Source organism: Macaca thibetana, chromosome 11 (genome assembly GCF_024542745.1).
Source record: "Macaca thibetana thibetana isolate TM-01 chromosome 11, ASM2454274v1, whole genome shotgun sequence".
Lineage (NCBI taxonomy): Eukaryota > Metazoa > Chordata > Mammalia > Primates > Cercopithecidae > Macaca > Macaca thibetana.
This window is the reverse complement of record NC_065588.1, coordinates 119565043-119586284: the sequence shown is the minus strand read 5'-3', so window position 1 is coordinate 119586284 and position 21242 is coordinate 119565043. Positions and strand designations below refer to the sequence as shown.

Here is a 21242-nt window from a genome sequence, read left to right as displayed (position 1 = left end):
GTGAGCTTATTCCAATCTAATTGCTTTATATACAGACTTTTTTCCCCGCCCCCCATATCCCACATCCAGTTCATCAGGATGAATTAGCTTTGCCTTACAAAACTTTCTAGAATCCCACCACTTCTCACCACCTCCACGGCTTCCAGCCTAAGAGTGGCCTCTCATCTATCACCTGGGTTGCTGCTGTCTTCTTAACTAGCCTCCCCACTTCCACTCTTGCACGCTTCAGTCTGTTCTCAACATAGTAGAAAAAGTGATCCTCTGAAAAGTTAAGTCACATCGTGTGACTCCTCCGCTCCAAACCCTGTTGTTCAGAGTCCTTACAGGGGCCCACAGGGCCTAACAACCTAGCCCTGTTACCTCTTTGACCTCACTTTATACTGAGTTGTTCCTTGAATTACAGTGGGGTTATGTCCTGATAAACTCACCATAAATTGAAAATATCATAAGTTGAAAATGGGCTGGGTAGGCCGGGCGCGGTGGCTCAAGCCTGTAATCCCAGCACTTTGGGAGGCCGAGACGGGTGGATCACGAGGTCAGGAGATCAAGACCATCCTGACGAACACGGTGAAACCCCGTCTCTACTAAAAAATACAAAAAACTAGCCGGGCGAGATGGCGGGCGCCTGTAATCCCAGTTACTTGGGAGGCTGAGGCAGGAGAATGGCGTAAACCCCGGAGGCGGAGCTTGCAGTGAGCTGAGATCCGGCCACTGCACTCCAGCCCGGGCGACAGAGCGAGACTCCGTCTCAAAAAAAAAAAAAAAAAAAAAAAGAAAATGGGCTGGGCACAGTGGCTCATGCCTGTAATCCCAGCACTTTGAGAGGCCAAGGTGTGAGGATTGCTTGAGGCCGTGAGGTTGAGACCAGCTTGAGCAACAAGTTGAGACCTCATCTCTACAAAAGAGTTAAAACATTAGCCAGGGGTGGTGATGCACCTGTAGTGCTAGCTACTTGGAAAGCTGAGATGGGAAGATTGCTTGAGTCTGGGAGGTCAAGGCTGCAGTGAGCCATGATCACACCACTGCACTCCAGCCTGGGCAACACCAAGACCTTGTCTCAAGGAAAAAAAAAAAGTGAAAATGCGTTTAGTACACCTAGCTTATTAAAGATCATAACTTAGCCTAGTGTACATTAAATGTGCTCAGAACGCTTACATTAGCCTACAGTTGGGCAAAGTTATCTAACACAAAGTATTTTATAATAAAGTATTGACTATTTCATATACTTTATTGAATACTGAGAGTGAAAACAGAATGGTCATACGGGTACTCAAAGTATGGTTTCTACTGACTGCATATTGCTTTTGCACCATGATAAAGTAAAAAAAAAAAAAAATGAGTTGAACCATTGCAGGTTAGCGATTGTACCCTGTCCCTTTCTTTCTTTTTTTTTTTTTTTGAGACAGAGTTTTGCTCTTGTTGCCTGGGCTGGAGTGCGATGGCGTAATCCCGGCTCACTGCAACCTCTGCCTCCCGGGTTCAAACAATTCTCCTGCCTCAGCCTTTAGCCTCCCAAGTAGCTGGGATTACAGGCACGTACCACCACACCCAGTTCATTTTGTATTTTTAGTAGAGACGGAGTTTGTCCATGTGGTCAGGCTGGTCTTGAACTCCTGACCTCAGGCAATCTGCCCGTGTCAGCCTCCCAGAGTGCTGGGATTACAGGCATGAGCCACTGCGCCCGGCTGTGCTCTGTCTGTTTCTTTGATGAGAAGGGAGACTGTCTGCTCAAATGTCCCAGATATGTTTTAGGACTTTTGCATTGGCTGTTTTCCATACTTGAAATGTTCTTCTCCCTGTGTGAGGGAGCTCCCTCATACATGGCTGAAATGGCTGATGCCCTCTTAATTATCCTCTCAGTAGCCAACCCTGTTCACCTGATTCAAAACTAGTGCCTGCCTACCCCACCCCCCACTACATATCCCCTTTATCCTGTTTTAAAATCTCATCAGAGTGCTTACCATCTATATACTGCATGATTTACTTACTTTTCTTGTCTCACTCCTCCTGCCACCCCAGCCTGGCACTATAGGTGGTCAATAAACATTTGAATTACTGAATTATTTACATTGATTCTATATGTCTATACTACTCACAAAGAAATTGTCAGCTGGGTGTGGTGGCTCACACCTGTGATCCCAGCACTTTGGGAAGCCAAGGTGGGCAGATCACTTGACCCCAAGAGGTTGAGACCATCCTGGGCAACATAGCAAAACTTCGTCTGTACACAAAATACAAAAATTAGCTGGGTGTGGTGGTGTGAGCTTATAGTCCCAGCTACTTGGGAGGCTGAAGGGGAATGATGGTTTGAGCTTGGTAGGTTGGGGCTGTAGTGAGCTGTGATTGTACCACTGTACTCCAGCCTGGGAGACAGATCGAGGCCCTGTCTCAAAAAAAAAAAAAAAAAAGAAAGAAATTGTCTATTTTAAAATATATTTTAAGGTTGGACCTGGTAGCTCACAACTGTAATCCTAGCACTTTGGGAGGCCGAGGAGGGTGGATTGCTTGAGCTCTGGAGTTCGAGACCAGCCTGGGTAACATGGCAAAACCCTGTCTCTACTAAAAGTACAAAAAAATTTAGCAGGGCTTGGTGGTGTGTGCCTGTAGTCCCAGCTTCTTGTGGGGCTAAGGCAGGAGGATGTCTTGAACCTGGAAGGTTGAGACTCCAGTGAGCTGGACTGGGAGCAGTGGCCCATGGCTATAATCCCAGCACTTTGGGAGGTCGAGGCAGGAGAATCAGTTGAGATCAGGAGTTCGAGACCAGCCTGGCCAATATGGTGAAGCCCCATCTCTACTAAAAATACAAAAATTAGTCTGGGCATGGTGGCTTACACCTGTTATCCCAGCACTTTGGGAGGCCTAGGTGGGCAGATCACTTGAGTCAGGAGTTTGAGACCAGTCTGGCCAAAATGGCAAAACCTTGTCTCTGCTAAAAATACAAAAATTAGCTGGGTGTGGTGGTGCATGCCTGTAACCTCAGCTACTCAGGAGGTTGAGGCAGGAGAATCACTTGAACCTGGGAGGGCGGAGGTTGTAGTGAGCCGAGCTCGCACCATTGTACTCCAGCCTGGGCAACAGAGGGAGACTGTCTCAAAAAAAAAAAAAAAAAAAAAAAAAAAAAAAGAAAAAGAAAAAACAAACCAAAAATTAGCTGGTTGTGGTGGCGCAGCACACCTGTAATTCCAACTGCTCAGGAGGCTGAGGCAGGAGAATCACTTGAACTCGGGAGGCGGAGGTTGCAATAAGCCGAGATCACTCCATTCCATCTTGGGCAACAGATCGAGACTCTGTCTTGAAAAAAGAGACCACAGTAGACTGAGATGGCACCACTGCACTCCAACCTGGGTGACAGAGTGAGACCCTTTCTCAAATAAAAAATAAAAAAATATATTTTATTATTTTAATTTTTTTTTTTTTTTTTTTGTTGAGACAGAGTCTCGCTTTGTCGCCCAGGCTGGGGTGCAGTGGCCAGATCTCAGCTCACTGCAAGCTCCGCCTCCCGGGTTTACGCCATTCTCCTGCCTCAGCCTCCCGAGTAGCTGGGACTACAGGCGCCCGCCACCTCGCCCGGCTAGTTTTTTGTATTTTTTAGTAGAGACGGGGTTTCACCATGTTAGCCAGGATGGTCTTGATCTCCTGACCTCGTGATCCGCCCATCTCGGCCTCCCAAAGTGCTGGGATTACAGGCTTGAGCCACCGCGCCCGGCCTTTTTTTTTTTTTTGAGACAGAGTTTCGCTCTTGTAGCCCAGGCTGGAGTGCAGTGGCACGATCTTGGCTCATTGCAACCTCTGCCTCCTGGATTCAAGCAATTCTCCTGCCTCAGCCTTGCAAGTAGCTAGGATTACAGGCATGAGCCACCACACCCAACTAAGTTTTGTATTTTTAGTAGAGACAGGGTTTCACCATGTTGGCCAGGCTGGTCTTTTTTTTTTTTTTTTTTTTGAGACGGAGTCTCACGCTGTTGCCCAGGCTGGAGTGCAGTGGCGCAATCTCGGCTCACTGCAAGCTCCGCCTCCCGGGTTTACGCCATTCTCCTGCCTCAGCCTCCCGAGTAGCTGGGACTACAGGCGCCCGCCACCTCGCCCGGCTAGTTTTTTGTATTTTTTAGTAGAGACGGGGTTTCACCATGTTAGCCAGGATGGTCTCGATCTCCTGACCTCGTGATCCGCCCGTCTCGGCCTCCCAAAGTGCTGGGATTACAGGCTTGAGCCACCGCGCCCGGCCAATTTTTTTTTGAGACAGGGTCTCACTCTGTCACTCAGGCTGGAGTACAGTGGCATTTTCTCAGCTCATTACAACCTCTGTCTCCTGGGTTCAAGCGATTGTCATGCCTCAGCCTCCCAAGTAGCTGGGATTACAGTGTGTGCCACCACACCTGGCTGATTTTTGGATTTTTAGTAGAGACGGGGTTTCACCATGTTGGCCAGGCTGGTCTCAAACTCCTGACGTTAGGTAATCCTCCTGCCTCAGCTTCCCAAAGTGCTGGGATTACAGGTGTGAGCTACTGCGCCTGGCCAAAAATATATATTTTAAATTGTACCAGCTCATCTTGACTTTTTTTTTTTTTTTTTTTGAGATGGAGTCTGGCTCTGTCGCCCAGGCTGGAGTGCAGTGGCCGGATCTCAGCTCACTGCAAGCTCCGCCTCCTGGGGTTTACGCCATTCTCCTGCCTCAGCCTCCCGAGTAGCTGGGACTATAAGCGCCCGCCACCTCGCCCGGCTAGTTTTTTGTATATTTTAGTAGAGATGGGGTTTCACTGTGTTAGCCAGGATGGTCTCGATCTCCTGACCTAGTGATTCGCCCATCTCGGCCTCCCAAAGTGCTGGGATTACAGGCTTAAGCCATCGTGCCTGACCTTGACTTTTTATATTTCAGTTTTAAACATTCGCATCCAGTTAGGACTCTTACATAATACAGAATTTAGATAACTTTTTTTCCATCAAGATTCAAATTACTTTAACTCAAAATTAGTTTCTTCCCATATTTAATTTTCTTTAGATAGAAATGTTATTCTAGAAAGCATTTTTGTTTTTTCCTCACTCTTTTCTATTCTGTGTATTTGTGCACATCAGGATTGACTTACTGGAAACTAGAGGAAAAGGATACACACCACTCTTTGCCTGAAACTTTAGAGAAGACGTTCGTATCATTGTCTTCCACAGATGTGTCACCAAACCAGGTAATTTAAAAACCTGTGGGCTGGGCGCTGTGGCTCACGCCTTAATCCCAGCGCTTTGGGAGGCTGAGGTGGGCGGATCATCTGTGGTCAGGAGTTCAAGACCAGCCTGGCTAACATGGTGAAACCTTGTTTGTTCTAAAAATACAAAAAAATTATCCAGATGTGGTGGCGCACGCCTGTTAATCCCAGCTACTTGGGAGGCTGAGGCAGGAGAATCACTTGAACCTGGGAGGCGGAGGTTGTAGTGAACTGAGATTGTGCCATTGCACTCCAGCTTGGACAACGAGAGTAAAACTCCATCTCAAAGAAAGAAAAAATTGTGTGTGTTTGTGTTTTATAATTGTTGCCAAGTACTCAAGTATAAATTTTATTTTTCAACTTCTAAAATACTGGAAAAAGTATGGGCTTTAGAATCATACTCACTTGTTTTCAAATTCAGTCTGTCATTTTTTCCTTATGTAATCTTAGCAATGCTTCTTAAAAGTGGAATTGAAGGCTTGGTGCCATGACTGAAACCTGTAATCCCAGCACTTTGGTAAGCCAAGGCGGGCGGATCACCTGAGGTTGGGAGTTCAAGACCAGCCTGGTCAACATGGTGAAACCTCATCTCTACTAAAAATACAAAAATTAGCTGGACATGGTGGCATGTACTTGTAATCCCAGCTACTCAGGTGGCTGAGGCAGGAGAATCACTTGAACCCAGGAGGTGGAGATTGCAGTGAGCCAAGGTGGTGCCACTGCACTCTAGCCTGGGTGACAGAGCGAGACTCCGTCTCAGCAAAAACAACAACAGAAAAAAGTGGAATTAAAAATTTCATATGTACATATTTCACCTTTGTAGTTTTTCTTTTTTTTTTCTTTGAGATGGAGTCTTGCTCTGTCGCCCAGGCTGGAGTGTAGTGGTGTGATCTCTGCTCACTGCAACCTCCGCCTCCCGGGTTCAAGCGATTCTCCCGCCTCAACCTCCTGAGTAGCTGGGATTACAGGCACCTGTCATTATGCCCAGCTGAGTTTTGTATTTGTATAGAGACGGGGTTTCACCATGTTGGCCAGGCTGCTCTCAAAACTCCTGACCTCAGGTGATCTGCCTGCCTTGGCCTCCCAAACTGCTGGGATTACAGGCGTGAGCTACTGCACCCGGCCTCCTGTATTTTGATCAGGTAATGAAGGAGTAGCTGGGGAAAAGGAGAGATACTATTAAACTAACCAAGAGGCATAAAAATGTATGACATGTACAGAGAGACAGATGGGGCAATGTACTTGTACGCATCAGAGTCTCAGTGACAGAAACTAACTGTCTGAAAGGACAGTTCTATACTGCATAAAAGGAACAAAAAGACACAGGTCAACACAGAGAAATGAAGTATGAGGGAGGTAAGATTGTAGGGGGCAAGGCAGGCTTAGTAGGCTTTGCAGTTGCAGGGTTCATTCACAGTGTTAACTTGATCTTGAACATCAGTAAGTGGATCCTGCATTTTATTGACTGTACAGTATTGTCAGCTTCAACATTTCCCATTTCATGTTCTACCAAGGAACATTTATAAATTAGACTGATACAATGCTTTTTTTTTTTTTTTTTTTTTTTTTACCACTTTAGAATTTATATTTTGTTCTTATGGAAAGAGTCTTTAGACTTAAACATAGATTTTTATTATGTATCAGTAACTTTTTTTTTTTTTTTTTTTAATAGAGATGGGATTTTTGCTGTGTTGCCTAGGCTGGTCTCAAACTCCTAGGCTCAAGTGATTCCCTGGCCTTGGTCTCCCAAAGGGCTGGGATTACAGCTGTGAGTCACTGTGCCCCTGGCCTATTATATACCTTTTTTTTTTTTGAGACGGAGTCTTGCTCTGTCGCCAGGCTGGAGTGCAATGGTGTGATCTTGGGTCACTGCAACCTCCACCTCCTGGGTTCAAGCGATTTTCCTGCCTTAGCCTCCTAAGTAGCTGGGACTACAGGCATGTGCTGCCATGCCCAGCTAATTTTTTTCTGTTTTTAGTAGAGACAAGGTTCCATCATGTTGGCCAAGATGGTCTCGATCTCCTGACCTTGTGACTCACCTGCGTCAGCCTCCCAAAGTGCCGGGATTACAGGTGTGAGCCACTGTGCCTGGCTTATTATATAACTCTTATGCATACTTTAAAAAGGAAGACATAAGTGAAATAAAAGTGGCTAAAATTCTTTCCTTCTCAGAGGGTTATCTCTTCTCTTCTCTTTCTCTCTTTCTTCGTGGTCTCACTCTGTTGCCCGGCTGGAGTATAGCAACTTGATCATAAATCACTGCAGACTCAACCTCCTGGGCTCAGGCGATCCTCTTGCCTCAGTCTCCTGCGTAGCTGATACTACAGTCACGTGTAACCACACCTGGCTCATTTTTTTTTTTTTTTTTTTTTTAGTAGAGGCAAAGTCTCTCTATGTTGCCCAGGCTGGTCTCTTGAACTCCTGGACTCAAGCAATCCTCCTGCCTCAGCCTCCCAAAGTGCTGGGACAAGAGCATCAGTGATTCTACATTTCTTTAAAAAGAATGGAAAGGCCTTTCTGCTTTTTACCTGGCTTAGTAGCATGTAGAACTAGCCTGCTTTGGACTCCCATGTGGAATATGTTGCTAAACGTGTCTGATTCACCCTTCTCTTAAATATTGGTCCTCAGGAGCTTCATTGTAGTGTGTCGGTTTGTCTTCCAAGCTGCTGATACCTATTTGGCCAATTTTGAGCTCATAAGCAGGGAATGACAGTCTATCACAACCACAACTTGGCCCGAAGCAATTATAAGATGCCATTAATTACAAGAGTCATCCCTACTTTAGAGATGTTAATGTGACAAGAACATAAAAGTGGTGAAAAGTAGTACTTTTCTATTCCCATGAGCTTTGAATAGAATAACCCCAACTATTCCCCCAGGCCACCAGGCTGTGGCCATAGCCAGAGTAATGCTACTTTTCACAGGCTTCAGGTCTTGAAAAGGCTTCTTTAGGTTGTTGGCATGTAAGGAATGAATTCTACAGCAGGATTATGGGAATTGTGGTACTTTTTTGAGGCAGAGTCTTGCTCTGTTTCATAGGCTGGAATGCAGTGGTGCGATCTCGGCTCACTGCATCCTCTGCCTCCTGGGTTCAAGCGATTCTCTTGCTTCAGCCTCCCAAGTAGCTGGGATTACAGGCACGCGCCGCCACACCCGGCTAATTTTTGTGTTTTTAGTAGAGATGAGGTTTCACCATATTTGCCAGGCTGGTGTCAAACTTCTGACCTCAAGTGATCCACCCGCCTTGGCCTCCCGAAGTGCTGGGATTACAGGTGTGAGCCACCACAGTATATTTTAAAGGTTTAGATTTAACAAATTAATGCCTTTAATGCACACACTCACAAGGTAGTTATAAGGTTTTAAAAATATATATTCGTGGTGCTCTGCAGCCTATGTAGGGTCTAGAAATGGGACATACATTTAAAGCTACATGATTAATGTATTCTTTCAGTGTTTTCAGTGTATCTATTGTTGAATCTGTAATCTCATTTGCGACAATGTTCACAGTTTAAATTTGAGGCCCAGGGTTAATTGGTTCTCCTCTCACACCCTATAATATGTCCCACCTTGAAATAATTTAAGCCCAAAGTTTTAATGTTTAGAGCCTAGACCTCTCTGCAACATTTTTAGTGTAGTGAAGCCCTGATTTCAGTTTTTCGAAATTAGGGTCCTATCTTCTGTTTTTTGAGATAGCGTCTTGGTCTGTCATTCAGGCTAGAGTGAAGGAGTGCAGTGGCATGATCCTGGCTCACTGCAACCTCTGCCTCCTGGGTTCAAGTGATCGTCCCATTTCAGTCTCCTGTGTCACTGGGATTACAGGCCTGTGCCACCACTCTGAACCATTTTTTGTATTTTTAGTAGAGACAGGGTTTCACCATATCAGCCAGACTGGTCTCGAACTCCCGACCTCAGGCGATCTGCCTGCCTCAGCCTCCCAAAGTGCTGGGATTACAGGCATGAGCCACCGTGTCTAGCCTAGGGTCATATCTTCTTATTTTACTAATGAATAAAGGGACTTATTTTCACTTGATCTTAGCCAAAAGGCTGAGAAGTGATGGGGGGGACTTATTTTCATTGGGTCACTTTGTGACACCTAGTTTTGGTTGGCCAACTCTTTAAACAAACATGCTTGTAACTACATAGATAAGGAACTCCACCTCTTGGTGCATTTTACTTCAGGCATATGAAATTAATTTGGCCAAAAGTTTTCTCATCCTTCTGTTATTCATTATGAAGTATTTTCTTTTCTTTTTTTCTTTTCTTTTTTTTTTTTGAGACGGAGTCTCACTCTGTCGCCCAGGCTGGATGGAGTGCAGTGGCGCGATCTTGGCTCACTGCAAGCTCTGCCTCCCAGGTTCACGCCACTCCCCTGCCTCAGCCTCCCAAGTAGCTGGGACTACAGGCACTCACCACCACGCCCAGCTAATGTTTTGTATTTTTAGTAGAGATGGGGTTTCACCGTGTTAGCCAGGATGGTCTCGATCTCTTGACCTTGTGATCTGCCCACCTTGGCCTCCCAAAGTGCTGGGATTACAGGCATGAGCCACCACACCTGGCCTTCTTTTTTTTGAGACCGAGTTTCGCTCTTGTTGCCCAGGCTGGAGTGCAATGGCGTGATCTTGGCTCGCTGCACCCTCCACCTTCCAGGTTCAAGCAATTCTCCTGTCTCGGCCTCCCTTGTAGCTGGGATTACAGTCATGCACCACCTTGCCTGGCTAATTTTGTATTTTTAGTAGAGACGGGGTTTCTCCATGTTGGCTAGGCTGATCACCTCAAGTGATTGCCCGCCCTGGCCTTCTGAAGTGCTGGGATTTACAGGCATGAGCCACCGTGCCCAGCCTATGAAGTATTTTCTTACCTCAAAACTTGGTTGTTGGCTAGGCGTGGTGGCCCATGCCTGTAATCCCAGCACTTTGGGAAGCTAAGGTGGGAGAATTGCTTGAGCTCAGGAGTTTGAGACTAGCCTGGGCAACATGGCAAGACCCTGTCTCTACAAAAAAAATACAAAAATTAGCTGGGTGTGGTGGCGCACTTGTGTAGTCCCAGCAACTTAGGAGGCTGAGGCAGGAAGATCACCTTAGCCTGGGAGATTGAGGCTGCAGTGAACCGTGATCACACCACTGCACTCCAGCCTGGGCAACAGGGTGAGACGCTGTGTCAAAGAAACTCAAAAAATTGGTTCTTATTTTGAGTGGGAGAACTACTAAGAATTTCATTATTTGGAAGTATTCATAAGCTGCTAAATAATTAACATTCACATTATCCCCTTAGTGTCTTAAATAGTTAGGAGATCCAAACATCTTTCCATTTGGAGGTAGACTCATCATACTAGATAATGACTTGCAAGCTTGTATTACAAATCTGACAGTCTCCATTTTCAATTTGCTTAAAGTCTTTCAAAAATCTTTTTATGGTGCTTATTTTGATATCATTAATTTGTTTCATTATTGATAACACCATTTAATTTTGTTTCATATCTTTAAGTCTAATACTAGTAATGAGATGAAGCTACCGTCACTGAAGGATATTTATTATAAAAAACAAAGGGAAAACAAGCAGTTACCTGAGAGGAATCTCACTTCTGCTTCCAACCCAAATCATCCACCAGAGGTAAAGTTGTCCACATTCTGCCGAGCGAACATGAACAATGCTTCCTGACTCTTAACTTTTACCTCAAGCTTCATTTTCCCTAGGAGATCTAAAGCCTACTCACTTGAAAACAAGCAAAACAAAGCTGAGTTCTGAGGGTAAGACTTCCTTGTTGTCTTGTTTCTAGGTTCTGACTCTAGATCCTACGTTACACATGAAGCCAAAGCAGCAGATTTCAGGGATTCAACCGCATGGCCTTCCGAATGCCCTTGATGACAGAATATCCTTTTCCCCGGACTCTGTTCTAGAGCCTAGTATGTCTAGTCCCTCTGACATAGACTCATTTTCACAAGCAAGTAATGTCACTTCTCAGTTACCTGGATTTCCAAAATATCCCTCACACACAAAAGCTTCTCCGGTGGACTCTTGGAAAAATCAGACATTCCAAAACGAAAGTAGGACCAGTTCCACGTTTCCGTCAGTATATACCATTACTAGTAATGATATCTCGGTCAACACTGTAGATGAAGAAAACACTGTCATGGTCGCTTCGGCCTCAGTCAGTCAGTCCCAGCTTCCAGGTACAGCCAACAGTGTCCCAGAATGCATTTCATTGACTTCCTTGGAAGATCCTGTGATATTGTCTAAGTATGTATTTCAGTGAATGGCTTGTAATGTTAATAGATTTTCTGTGATGTCTGATTGAAAATGATCTTTATTGAACTTCAGTATTGCATAAATTCTTAGAGATTTAGCATTTTTAAGATGGAGCATATAAAAACTCACTCGATTGTCAACTTTTTGTGTATTAATCTATATATTTTGTAGTATGCAAAGGAAATATGCTATATTTTTGCCCATGAGAATCATTGTGTTCTTGGTTTCTTCTTGTGGGATGGAGACTGAGGATAGCTTTCCTAATATATATTTTTTATTCTCAACGAATAAGGATTAGGCAGAACCTGAAGGAAAAGCATGCTCGACACATTGCGGATCTTCGAGCTTATTATGAATCAGAAATAAATAGTTTGAAACAGAAGCTGGAGGCAAAAGAAATCTCTGCAGTTGAAGATTGGAAGATAACCAATCAAATTCTTGTGGACAGGTAAAATTTATAATTTAGCTGTGAAGTTTTCTCCACCTTGGATGTGTTATTTTCACAGAAGTATAATGTGAGAAAACACATTGAAAACATATACTTTGGATTTGAAATTTTAACAGTCATGTTTGCCTAAGTATTTTTGAAGCTATGAACCCCCCTCTTATAATACACTAATAACTGACATGGAGCCATTTGTTTCACGTGGGCAAAATACTGAAACAGTTTAGTGAATTTTGTATATGCAGAGTAATGTCATTGATGGGAGGAATAGTACTATGGACTTCCTAATAAGTCTATGGCTTATGTCCTGTGGCAATTCTCAACCTTTTTAATAGGCCCATTAAAATACTGTAGTTCCCATTCCAAAAAAACCCACAAAGAAATACAGGGGAGAATGACCTTATATTCAGGATAGCTTCACACTTAAACATTAGAATCACTTAGAAAATTTGATGCTTTCACTAGTATTAGTAATAGAGTCCTTGCAACATACTTTACAGTTAAACGGGACTTGGTCAGGCATGGTGGCTCATGTCTGTAACCCAGCACTTTGGGAGGCAGAGGCAGGCAGATGTCTTGAGCTCAGGAGTTCAAGACCAACCGGGGCAACATAATGGAACCCTGTCTCTACAAAAAATTAAAACATTAGCTGGGCATGATGGCGTGTACCTGTGGTCCCACTTACTGGGGAGGCTGAGGTGAGAGGATTGCTTGAGCTCAGGAGGTCGAGGCTGCGGTGAACTGAGGTTGTGCCACTGCACTCCAGCCTGGGTGACAGAGCGACACCCTGTCTCTAAATAAATAAACAGGACTTAAATAGATTGAAAATTGATGCAGGTCTAACTGATAGCAAGGAGTTCTCTAAGGAGAAAAGACAAAGCTCACTTCAAAGAGCTTAGGAGGGAACTAACATCTTCCATCTGGTTAACAGTTTAACTTTCAAAGTTATGGGAAAACTAGCCTTTATACTGTAAGTAGTTTTGGTTGCTGGCAGTTAACATGGCTGTCTTATTCTTGAATGTTTCTATAGCTTTCATTTTGCATTTGGTGGTGTGGGGGTACGATGGTAGGAAAAAGTAATTTGAAAAAGAGCCAAACCAAAAGAAAAGAGACAGGTTTAGGTTTTTTAGGACAAAAACAGTAGATAGCAGGTTATGGAAGTTGGGTTTTTTGTTATTGTTTTTGTTTAGAAGGCAAAGATGAGGCTGAGTGTGGTGGCTCACACCTGTAATCCCAGCACTTTGGGAGGCAGAGGCAGGCAGATCGCTTGAGGTCAGGAGTTCAAGACCAGCCTAGACAACATATTGAAACCCTGTCTCTACTGAATATACAAAAAGTAGCTGGATGTGGTGGTGCTCACCTGTAATCCCAGATACTCAGGAGACTGAGGCAGGAGAATCGCTTGAACCCAGGAGGCGGAGGTTGCAGTGAGCCGAGATTGTGTCACTGCATTCCAGCCTGGGTGACAGAGTGAGACTCAGTTTCAAAAAAAAAAAAAAAAAAAAACAAAGATGACTGCAGTTACTTCCTGTAGGAAAACAAGTATGAAAGAAGCCCACCAGTGAACTTTTGAAGGTTAAACACAGAGTCCTAAAGAAGATACCTAGAGTAACTTATAGCCAGTTAAAATATTTTTATGACTAGAAGATGTTTGAGCTTGGAGAGCAATGAGCAAATATAGGTGGAGCAAATTGGAAGCCAGGGTTTTAAGTAAATGGCTGTGTTATAGCAGTTAACAGTGGCAGGCTTGGTTACTGGAGTAGATGTAATCACTGTGTGAAATGAATAGCAGTACATTATTTTCTCCTCTTCCCAAAAAAGATTTGATCTGGCTTATGGTTTAAAAAAAAAAAAAAGCTGTGTTACAGAGGACAGTAGAAACAAAATAAATGGCAGTCATTTAGAACTGGAGAAATGATTCCCCCAAGATAAAAACTATTGTTGGCCGGGTACGGTGGCTCAAGCCTGTAATCCCAGCACTTTGGGAGGCCGAGATGGGCGGATCACGACGTCAGGAGATCGAGACCATCCTGGCTAACACGTTGAAACCCCATCTCTACTAAAAAGAATACAAAAAACTAGCCAGGAGTCGTGGCGGGTGCCTGTAGTCCCAGCTACTCGGGAGGCTGAGGCAGGAGAATGGCGTGAACCCAGGAGGCGGAGCTTGCAGTGAGCTGAGATCCGGCCACTGCACTCCAGCCTGGGCGACAGAGCCAGACTCCGTCTCAAAAAAAACAAAAAAAAACCCCCAAAACAACAACAACAACAAAAAAACCATTGTTATCAGCATATACACTGATTGTTTTTCAAACTTAAAATTGCAAATTGGAGAATTTCCCTGGTGTTACAAATGCAGCCATTAGCCAGCTGTGATATCAGATTACTATGTCACGGATGTGGAACTTGGGACAGTGATCCCCTGGCACATTAGAATCCATAGTACTGAAAAAAGTCAAATACAATTAACACACTTAACTATTTGAGTGATTTTTTTTTTTTTTTTAAAGAATAGTCTTATCAGTATTTCATGTCTGAGCCGCATTAATGCACAGTGGTTAGGAGCATGAACTCCGAGTGCCCAGCTTACGCTCCCAGTGTGACTGCTTACAACCTGTGTGACTTTCAGTGAGGAACTGAACTGTTTTTGTTTTCTCAACTGTAAAATGGGACCAATGATAATCTGTTTTTTCTTTCTTTTTTTTTTTTTTTTGAGACGGAATCTCTCTTTGTCGCCCAGGCTGGAGTGCAGTGGCTTGATCTCGGCTTACTGCAAGCTCCGCCTCCCAGGTTCACGTCATTCTCCTGCCTCAGCCTCATGAGTAGCTGGGACTACAGGCGCCCACCACCATGCCCAGCTAATTTTTTGTATTTTAGTAGAGACAGGGTGTCACCGTGTTAGCCAGGATGGTCTCGATCTCCTGACCTCGTGATCCACCCGCCCCGGCCTCCCAAAGTGCTGGGATTACAGGCGTGAGCCACCACGCCCAGCTGGGACCAATGATAATCTTAATGGACAGAATTGTGAGGATAAATGGAACGTGCTTAAAGACCTGGTGTATAGTCAGTGCTAAATAAATAAAGCTTTTATTATTCATACTGTGTTAGACACTGAGTCAAAATGGTAACTGAATTCTATGTATTTTGTTATTTTGAGGGTCTGTGATAATTAACTTTACAAAGGAAGTTAATTATAAGAATAGTTATATTCATGCTAAATTTGAAATAGTACAGAAGGACATATGAAAAGTAAATTGGATCGCTTGAGTCCAGGAGTTTGAGACCAGCCTGGGCAACAAAGTGAGATCCCATCTCCACAAAAAATCAAGTTAGCTATATGTGGTGGTGCATATTCAAGAGGCTGAGGCAGGAGACTTGCTTGAGCCCAGAAGGTTGAGGCTGTAGTGAACCGTGATTGCACCACTGTACTTGAGCCTGGGTTACAGAGTGAGATCCTGTCTCCAAAAAAAAAAAAAAAGTAAATCTCCCTACCCCAACCTCTAGTCCCAAATCCCAAATTTAATTTTTTGCATTTTTCCAGAAATCATAATGCATACGTGTAGATACAGATTTTTTTCATAACTAAACCAGGCTATTTTATGTACATCTTTTTTTTTATATTTTAAAAAATAATTTTAGGCTTTTTTTTTTTTTCGAGACAGGTTCTCACTCTGTCACTCAGGCTGGAGTGCAGTGGCGTGATCTCAGCCCATTGCAACCTCAGCCTCCCAGGTTCAAGCCACCCTCCCACCTCAGCCTCCTGAGTAGCTGAGACTGCAGGCATGTGCCACAATGCCCAGCTATGTTTTGTATTTTTAGTAGAGATGGGGTTTCACCATGTTGGTCAGGCTGATCTCGAACTCCTGGCCTCAGGTGATCTGCCTGCCTCAGCCTCCCAAAGTGTTGATATTACAGGTGTGAGCCACGGTGCCTGGCCAATTTTAGTCTTTTCTCTACGTACTATATTATTAGATTCATTGGATATATTCTACTAAAATGGCATCCTGAGTCTTAGCTAACACTGGAGAATTTGTCTTATGTTATATATTAGATAATTGGTTAGATTTATGTAATATTTTAAAGGTAATAATTTTATCTTCTAATTGAAACTAAATTTATGGTTTTTAGATGTGGCCAATTAGATAGTGCTTTGCATGAAGCTACTAGTCGCGTGAGAACACTTGAAAATAAGAATAACTTACTGGAAATTGAAGTGGTAAGTACTCTTTTTTTGGTGGGGAGTTCTGGTAAGACAAATGAATTATTTCATGATAACATCAGTTATGTTTCTTGTCTTTTTAAGGAAGGCTTATGAAGCTTATATTTTTAGTGCTGTTGGCTTCATATAATACTATAAACTTTACCTTTTTTTTTTTTTTTTTTTTTTTTTGAGACGGAGTCTCGCTCTGTCGTCCAGGCTGGAGTGCAGTGGCGCAATCTTGGCTCACTGCAAGCTCCACCTCCCAGGTTCACGCCATTCTCAATTGCCTTAGCGTCCTAAGTAGCTGGGACTGCAGGAGTCTGCCACCACGCCCGGCTAATTTTTTGTATTTTTTAGTAGAGACGGGGTTTCACCGTGTTAGCCAGGATGGTCTCGATCTCCTGACCTTGTGATCCTCCTGCCTCAGCTTCCCAAGTGCTGGGATTACGGGCGTGAGCCACCGTGCCTTTTTTTTTTTTTTTTTTGAGATGGAGTCTCACTCTGTCACCCAGACTGGAGTGCAGTTGTGCGATTTTGGCTCACTGCAACCTTTGCCTCCCAGTTTCAAGTGATTCTCCTGCCTCAGTGTCCCTAGTAGCTGGGACTACAGATGCATGCCACTGCGCCGGGCTAATTTTTGTATTTTTAGTAGAGACGGGGTTTCGCCATGTGAGTCAGGCTGGTCTCTAACACCTGACCTTGTGATCCACCCGCCTCGGCCTCCCAAAGTGCTGGGATTATAGGTGTGAGCCACTGCACCTGGCCTAAACTTTACCCTTTTAAAACTTACCTTTGGCCAGGTGTGGTGGCTCATGTTAGTAATCCTAGCACTTTGGGAGACTGAGGTAAGAGGATTGCTTGAGCCCAGGAGTTCGAGACCAGCCTGGGTAACATACAGAGACCTCTGTCTCTACAAATTAGCCGGGCATGGTGGTGCACAGCTGTCGTCCCAGCTACTTGGGAGACTGAGGCAGGAGGATGACTTAATCCCAGGAAGTTGAGGCTGCAGTGACCATGATTGTGCCACAGCACTGTAGCCTGGGCAAGAGAGCACGACCCTGTCTCAAAAATTGTTTTTTAAATTTTTTGCGATATAATTTGCATACCATAAAACTTACCCTTTTAAAGTATACAATTCCACGAATTTTAGTATATTTAGAGTTGGGCATCCACCATAATCAATTTTAGGACATTTTCCTCAAAAAAAAAAAAAAAAATCCCCACCCCTTAGCCGTCACCCCCCCTCATTCTGTCCTTCCACACCCGGGCAACCACTACTCAGTTTTCTTTCTCTGTGCATTTGCCTTTTCTGAACATTGATATAAATGAAATCCTAGACTGACCTTTCGTGTCTGACTTCTTCACTTAGTATAATATTTTCAAGGTTCATCCATGTTGTAACATATCAGTATTCATTCCTTTTTATGGCTGAATATGTTTCATTCTGTGAATAATACCCCATTTTTGTTTACATTCATCAGGTAATGTTTAGATTATATACTTTCTTGCTATTTAAATTATATTGCTATGAGTGTTTGTCTACAAGATTTTATGTGCCACATAAGTTTTTAGTTTACTTGGGTATATAACTAGAAGTGCATAAACTTTTTATGCTAAAATTACTTTTTACCCCCACGCATTACCAAGTTTTATTTTTTTACACATAACTTTTTTTCTTTCTGAACAAAGACCTTTGTTATTCGCTTTTGTAAGGCAATCTTTGTGTATTACCTTTGTGTAAGGCAGTCTTTTTAAGGGTCAAAAGTTTCTCAAAGTCTGTTTACAAGTTTTATTTTTAATATCTATTAGAAGATGAAATGCATAATAGCTATCACAGAGTAGTGTATATATGTATGAGATACATATAACCTTATGAACAAAATTTTGGTGGAAAACGTCTGTTTTGGTTTTCTGTTGAGACAGAGTCTCGCCCTTGTTGCCCAGGCTGGAGTGCAATGGTGTGATCTTGGCTCACTGCAACCTCCGCCTCCCTGGTTCAAGGGATTCTCCTGCCTCAGCCTCCTGAATAGCTGGGATTACAGATGCCCACCACCAAGCCCAGCTAATTTTTGTATTTTTAGTAGAGACAGGTTTTCGCTATTTTGGCCAGGCTGGTCTCGAACTCCTGACCTCAGGTGATCTGCCCACTTCAGCCTTCCCAAGTGCTGGGGTTACAGGCACCCAGCCTATTTTGTTTCATATGTTGTTTTTATCTTTGCCTGTTTTTTTGGAGACAGGGTCTCACTTCGTCGCCCAGGCTAGAGTGCTGTGGAGCCATCATGGCTCCACTTGAGTCTCAACCTCTCGGGCTCAAGTGATCCTTCCACCTCAGCCTCCTGAGTAGTTGGGACTATAGGCACGCACCACCACACCCAACTGATTTTTAAAATTTTTTGTCAAGACAGGCTATGTGGCCCAGGCTGGTCTTAAACTCCTGGGCTCTAGCAGTCCTCCCAAAGTGCTGGGATTTCCGCTGTGAGCCACAGTGCCTGGCCTGTTTGCTTTTTTAGTTCCTCTCCTCCGAAGCTTCATGATATTAGGGACTATTGTCTTTTTTGTTAATCTTAACATTTCTAGCAACCTAGTGCCTGGCACCTAGTGGGTATTCCGGAAATGATTGTTGAATGAATATTAACATATCAGATGGGTTTTGAATTTCCTGTATTTTCATAGTGAGAGGGTATGAAATGTTTTTCTCCTCCCTAAATGTTGATGTTGGGCAACAAAGTCCAGCTATGCTTTCAAAATAATTTCCCTAATAGCAGTGGTTATTTTTTCCTTATTAAAGTGAACTGTAGGAGCTATTAGGTGAGTCCTAGAATCAAAGTGCCATAGATGGTAGTTTCCTGTATACCGTATGATAATGTCAGGGGCTGGTATTCCAGTAGAACTATTCTTTCTGGACTCTCCATCTCAGAATACAACAAAATAGATTTATTTATTTCCATTTCTATGTTTTGTTCATTTTTTAATGCCCATAATTTATTAGCTCTTATTGAGGCATCTATTTTTTCATAAATTTTGGGCTGGGCATGGTAGCTCATGCCTGTAATCCCAGCACTTTGGGAGGCTGAGACCTGTAGATTACTTGAGGTCAGGCTTTTGAGACCAGCCTGGCCAACATAGTGAAACCCTGTCTCTACCAAAAATACAAAAAATTAGCCAGGAGTGGTGGTGGGCACCTGTAATCCCAGCTCTCGGGAGACTGAGGCAGGAGAATTGTTTGAACCCAGAAGGTGGAGGTTGCAGTAGGCCAAGATTGCGCCATTGTACTCCAGTTTGGGCAACAGAGCGAGACTCCCATCTCAAAAAAAGAAAAAAAAATGTTTGTCTTTGTTTTGTAGAATGATTTGAGAGAACGCTTCAGTGCAGCCAGCAGTGCTTCCAAACTTTTGCAGGAACGAATTGAGGAAATGAGAACAAGCAGTAAAGAAAAAGACAATACCATCATTCGACTAAAATCTAGACTGCAAGATTTAGAAGAAGCATTTGAGAATGCTTACAAACTCTCAGATGATAAAGAAGCTGAACTAAAACAAGAGAACAAAATGTTTCAAGATGTAAGTAATGAATAATAGTAACTTAATGATGTGATTGGCTAAAAGTAATTTAGGTATTATACTCTTACAAGTGATTATGACTTTCTAGGCTTATTTTATTATTTATTGATTTATTTTGAAACAGAGTCTCACTCTGACACCCAGGCTGGAGTGCAGTGGCACAAGCTCAACTCACTGCAGCTTTGACCTTCTGGGCTCAAGTGATCCTCTCACCTCAGCTTCCCAAGTAGCTAGAATTACAGGTGCCTACCACTGCGCCCAGATAATTTTTGTATTGTTAGTAGAGTTGGGGTTTCCCCATGTTGGCCAGGCTGGTCTCGAACTCCTGACCTCAGGTGATTCACCTGCCTCGGCCTCCAAAAGTGCTGGGATTATAGGCATGAGCCACCGCACCTGGCCTTTATTTTAGTTTTACATAACTTTGCAGCAACTGTGAATATGTACCTTCCTAATGGAGCCAATTGGGTCTTGCCTTGCAGCAAGAAGTCAGATACTTAGAACGATGGCATCACTCCCAGATCTTTTCTGTTTCTAGCAGGTCAACTTAAAAAAAAAAAAAAAAGCCTGTGTCTGCATCAGGTCAACTTTCAAGCTATCTTAACATCTGTGTGTCTGGCAGGATAAAATGCTATGAACCAGATTTAGAGCAGGTTTGATTATATTTTTTCACTTTGGTATAATTTCACTTAAAATTTGGATTTGTATAACAGTGAAACTAGATTAGGTTTCAGGTTGCTTATTTTTTTGTAAATTTTTCTTTCTTTTTGTTCTTAGAGACAGGGTCTCGCCATGTTGTCCAGGCTGGCCTCAAGCCCCTGGGCTCAAGCAGTCTCCTCTCAGCCTTCTGAGTAGCTGGGTCTACAGGTGTGTGCCACTGTACCTGGCTTCTAAATTTTTCTTAACGTCCCTTTTCAGGATATTATGATACATAAGTAATCTGGAAGTATTTAGGCTGTTGAAGTTTTCTATCTAATTGCTTTAGATTTGCATCTCATGAAAAACAGCAGTCTTCCCTACTTACCTCTTAGTATCCTACCCTAGAGGCTGTTACTTTCAGCTCTTTTAGCTATTTCTTCTAGCATTTTCCTCCATGTTTACAAATAATATTCTTATATTGCTCTCTCATTTTTTTCCATCAGTTTCAGACACACTGACTTTCTCCTCTGCAGGGTCACAGTGTGGCTTTCTTACACCATTTGCTGCAACACAGACACTTCTGCTCCTTCCCATGTGATTCATGTTTGTGTGTTTGTGTGTGTGTGTGTGTATATATATGTGTGTGTGTGTGTGTGTGTGTGTATATATATATTTTTTGAGATAGAATCCCTCTCTGTCGCCCAGGCTGGAGTGCAGTGGCATGATTTTGGCTCACTGCAACTTCTGCCTCCCAGGTTCAAGCAATTCTCCCTCAACCCCCTGAGTAGCTGGGACTACAGGCGCACGCCACCAGCTAATTTTTGTATTTCAGTAGAGACATGGTTTCACCATGCTGGCCAGGCTGGTCTCGATCTCTTGACCTCTTGATTTGCCCGCCTCGGCCTCCCAAAGTGCTGAGATTATAGGCGTGAAGCAGTATTTTTTTCTTTTAGTAATTT

At 43.5% G+C, this 21242-nt stretch overlaps 1 protein-coding gene across 3 annotated transcripts in view; it reads left to right on the top strand.

Moving 5' to 3' along the window:
• Positions 1-21242, top strand: part of MPHOSPH9 (M-phase phosphoprotein 9) — an 85581-nt gene that overhangs the window by 22408 nt on the left and 41931 nt on the right. For all 3 annotated transcript variants that reach the window (XR_007717640.1, XM_050747872.1, XM_050747873.1), the window contains 6 exons: positions 5074-5180; positions 10683-10808; positions 10975-11435; positions 11737-11892; positions 16015-16102; positions 19432-19647. Coding sequence is in view for 2 of the 3 variants with exons in the window: in XM_050747872.1 (XP_050603829.1) it covers positions 5074-5180; positions 10683-10808; positions 10975-11435; positions 11737-11892; positions 16015-16102; positions 19432-19647 (1154 nt within the window). In the remaining variant the exon portion in view is untranslated. The remainder of the gene's footprint in view (positions 1-5073; positions 5181-10682; positions 10809-10974; positions 11436-11736; positions 11893-16014; positions 16103-19431; positions 19648-21242) is intronic.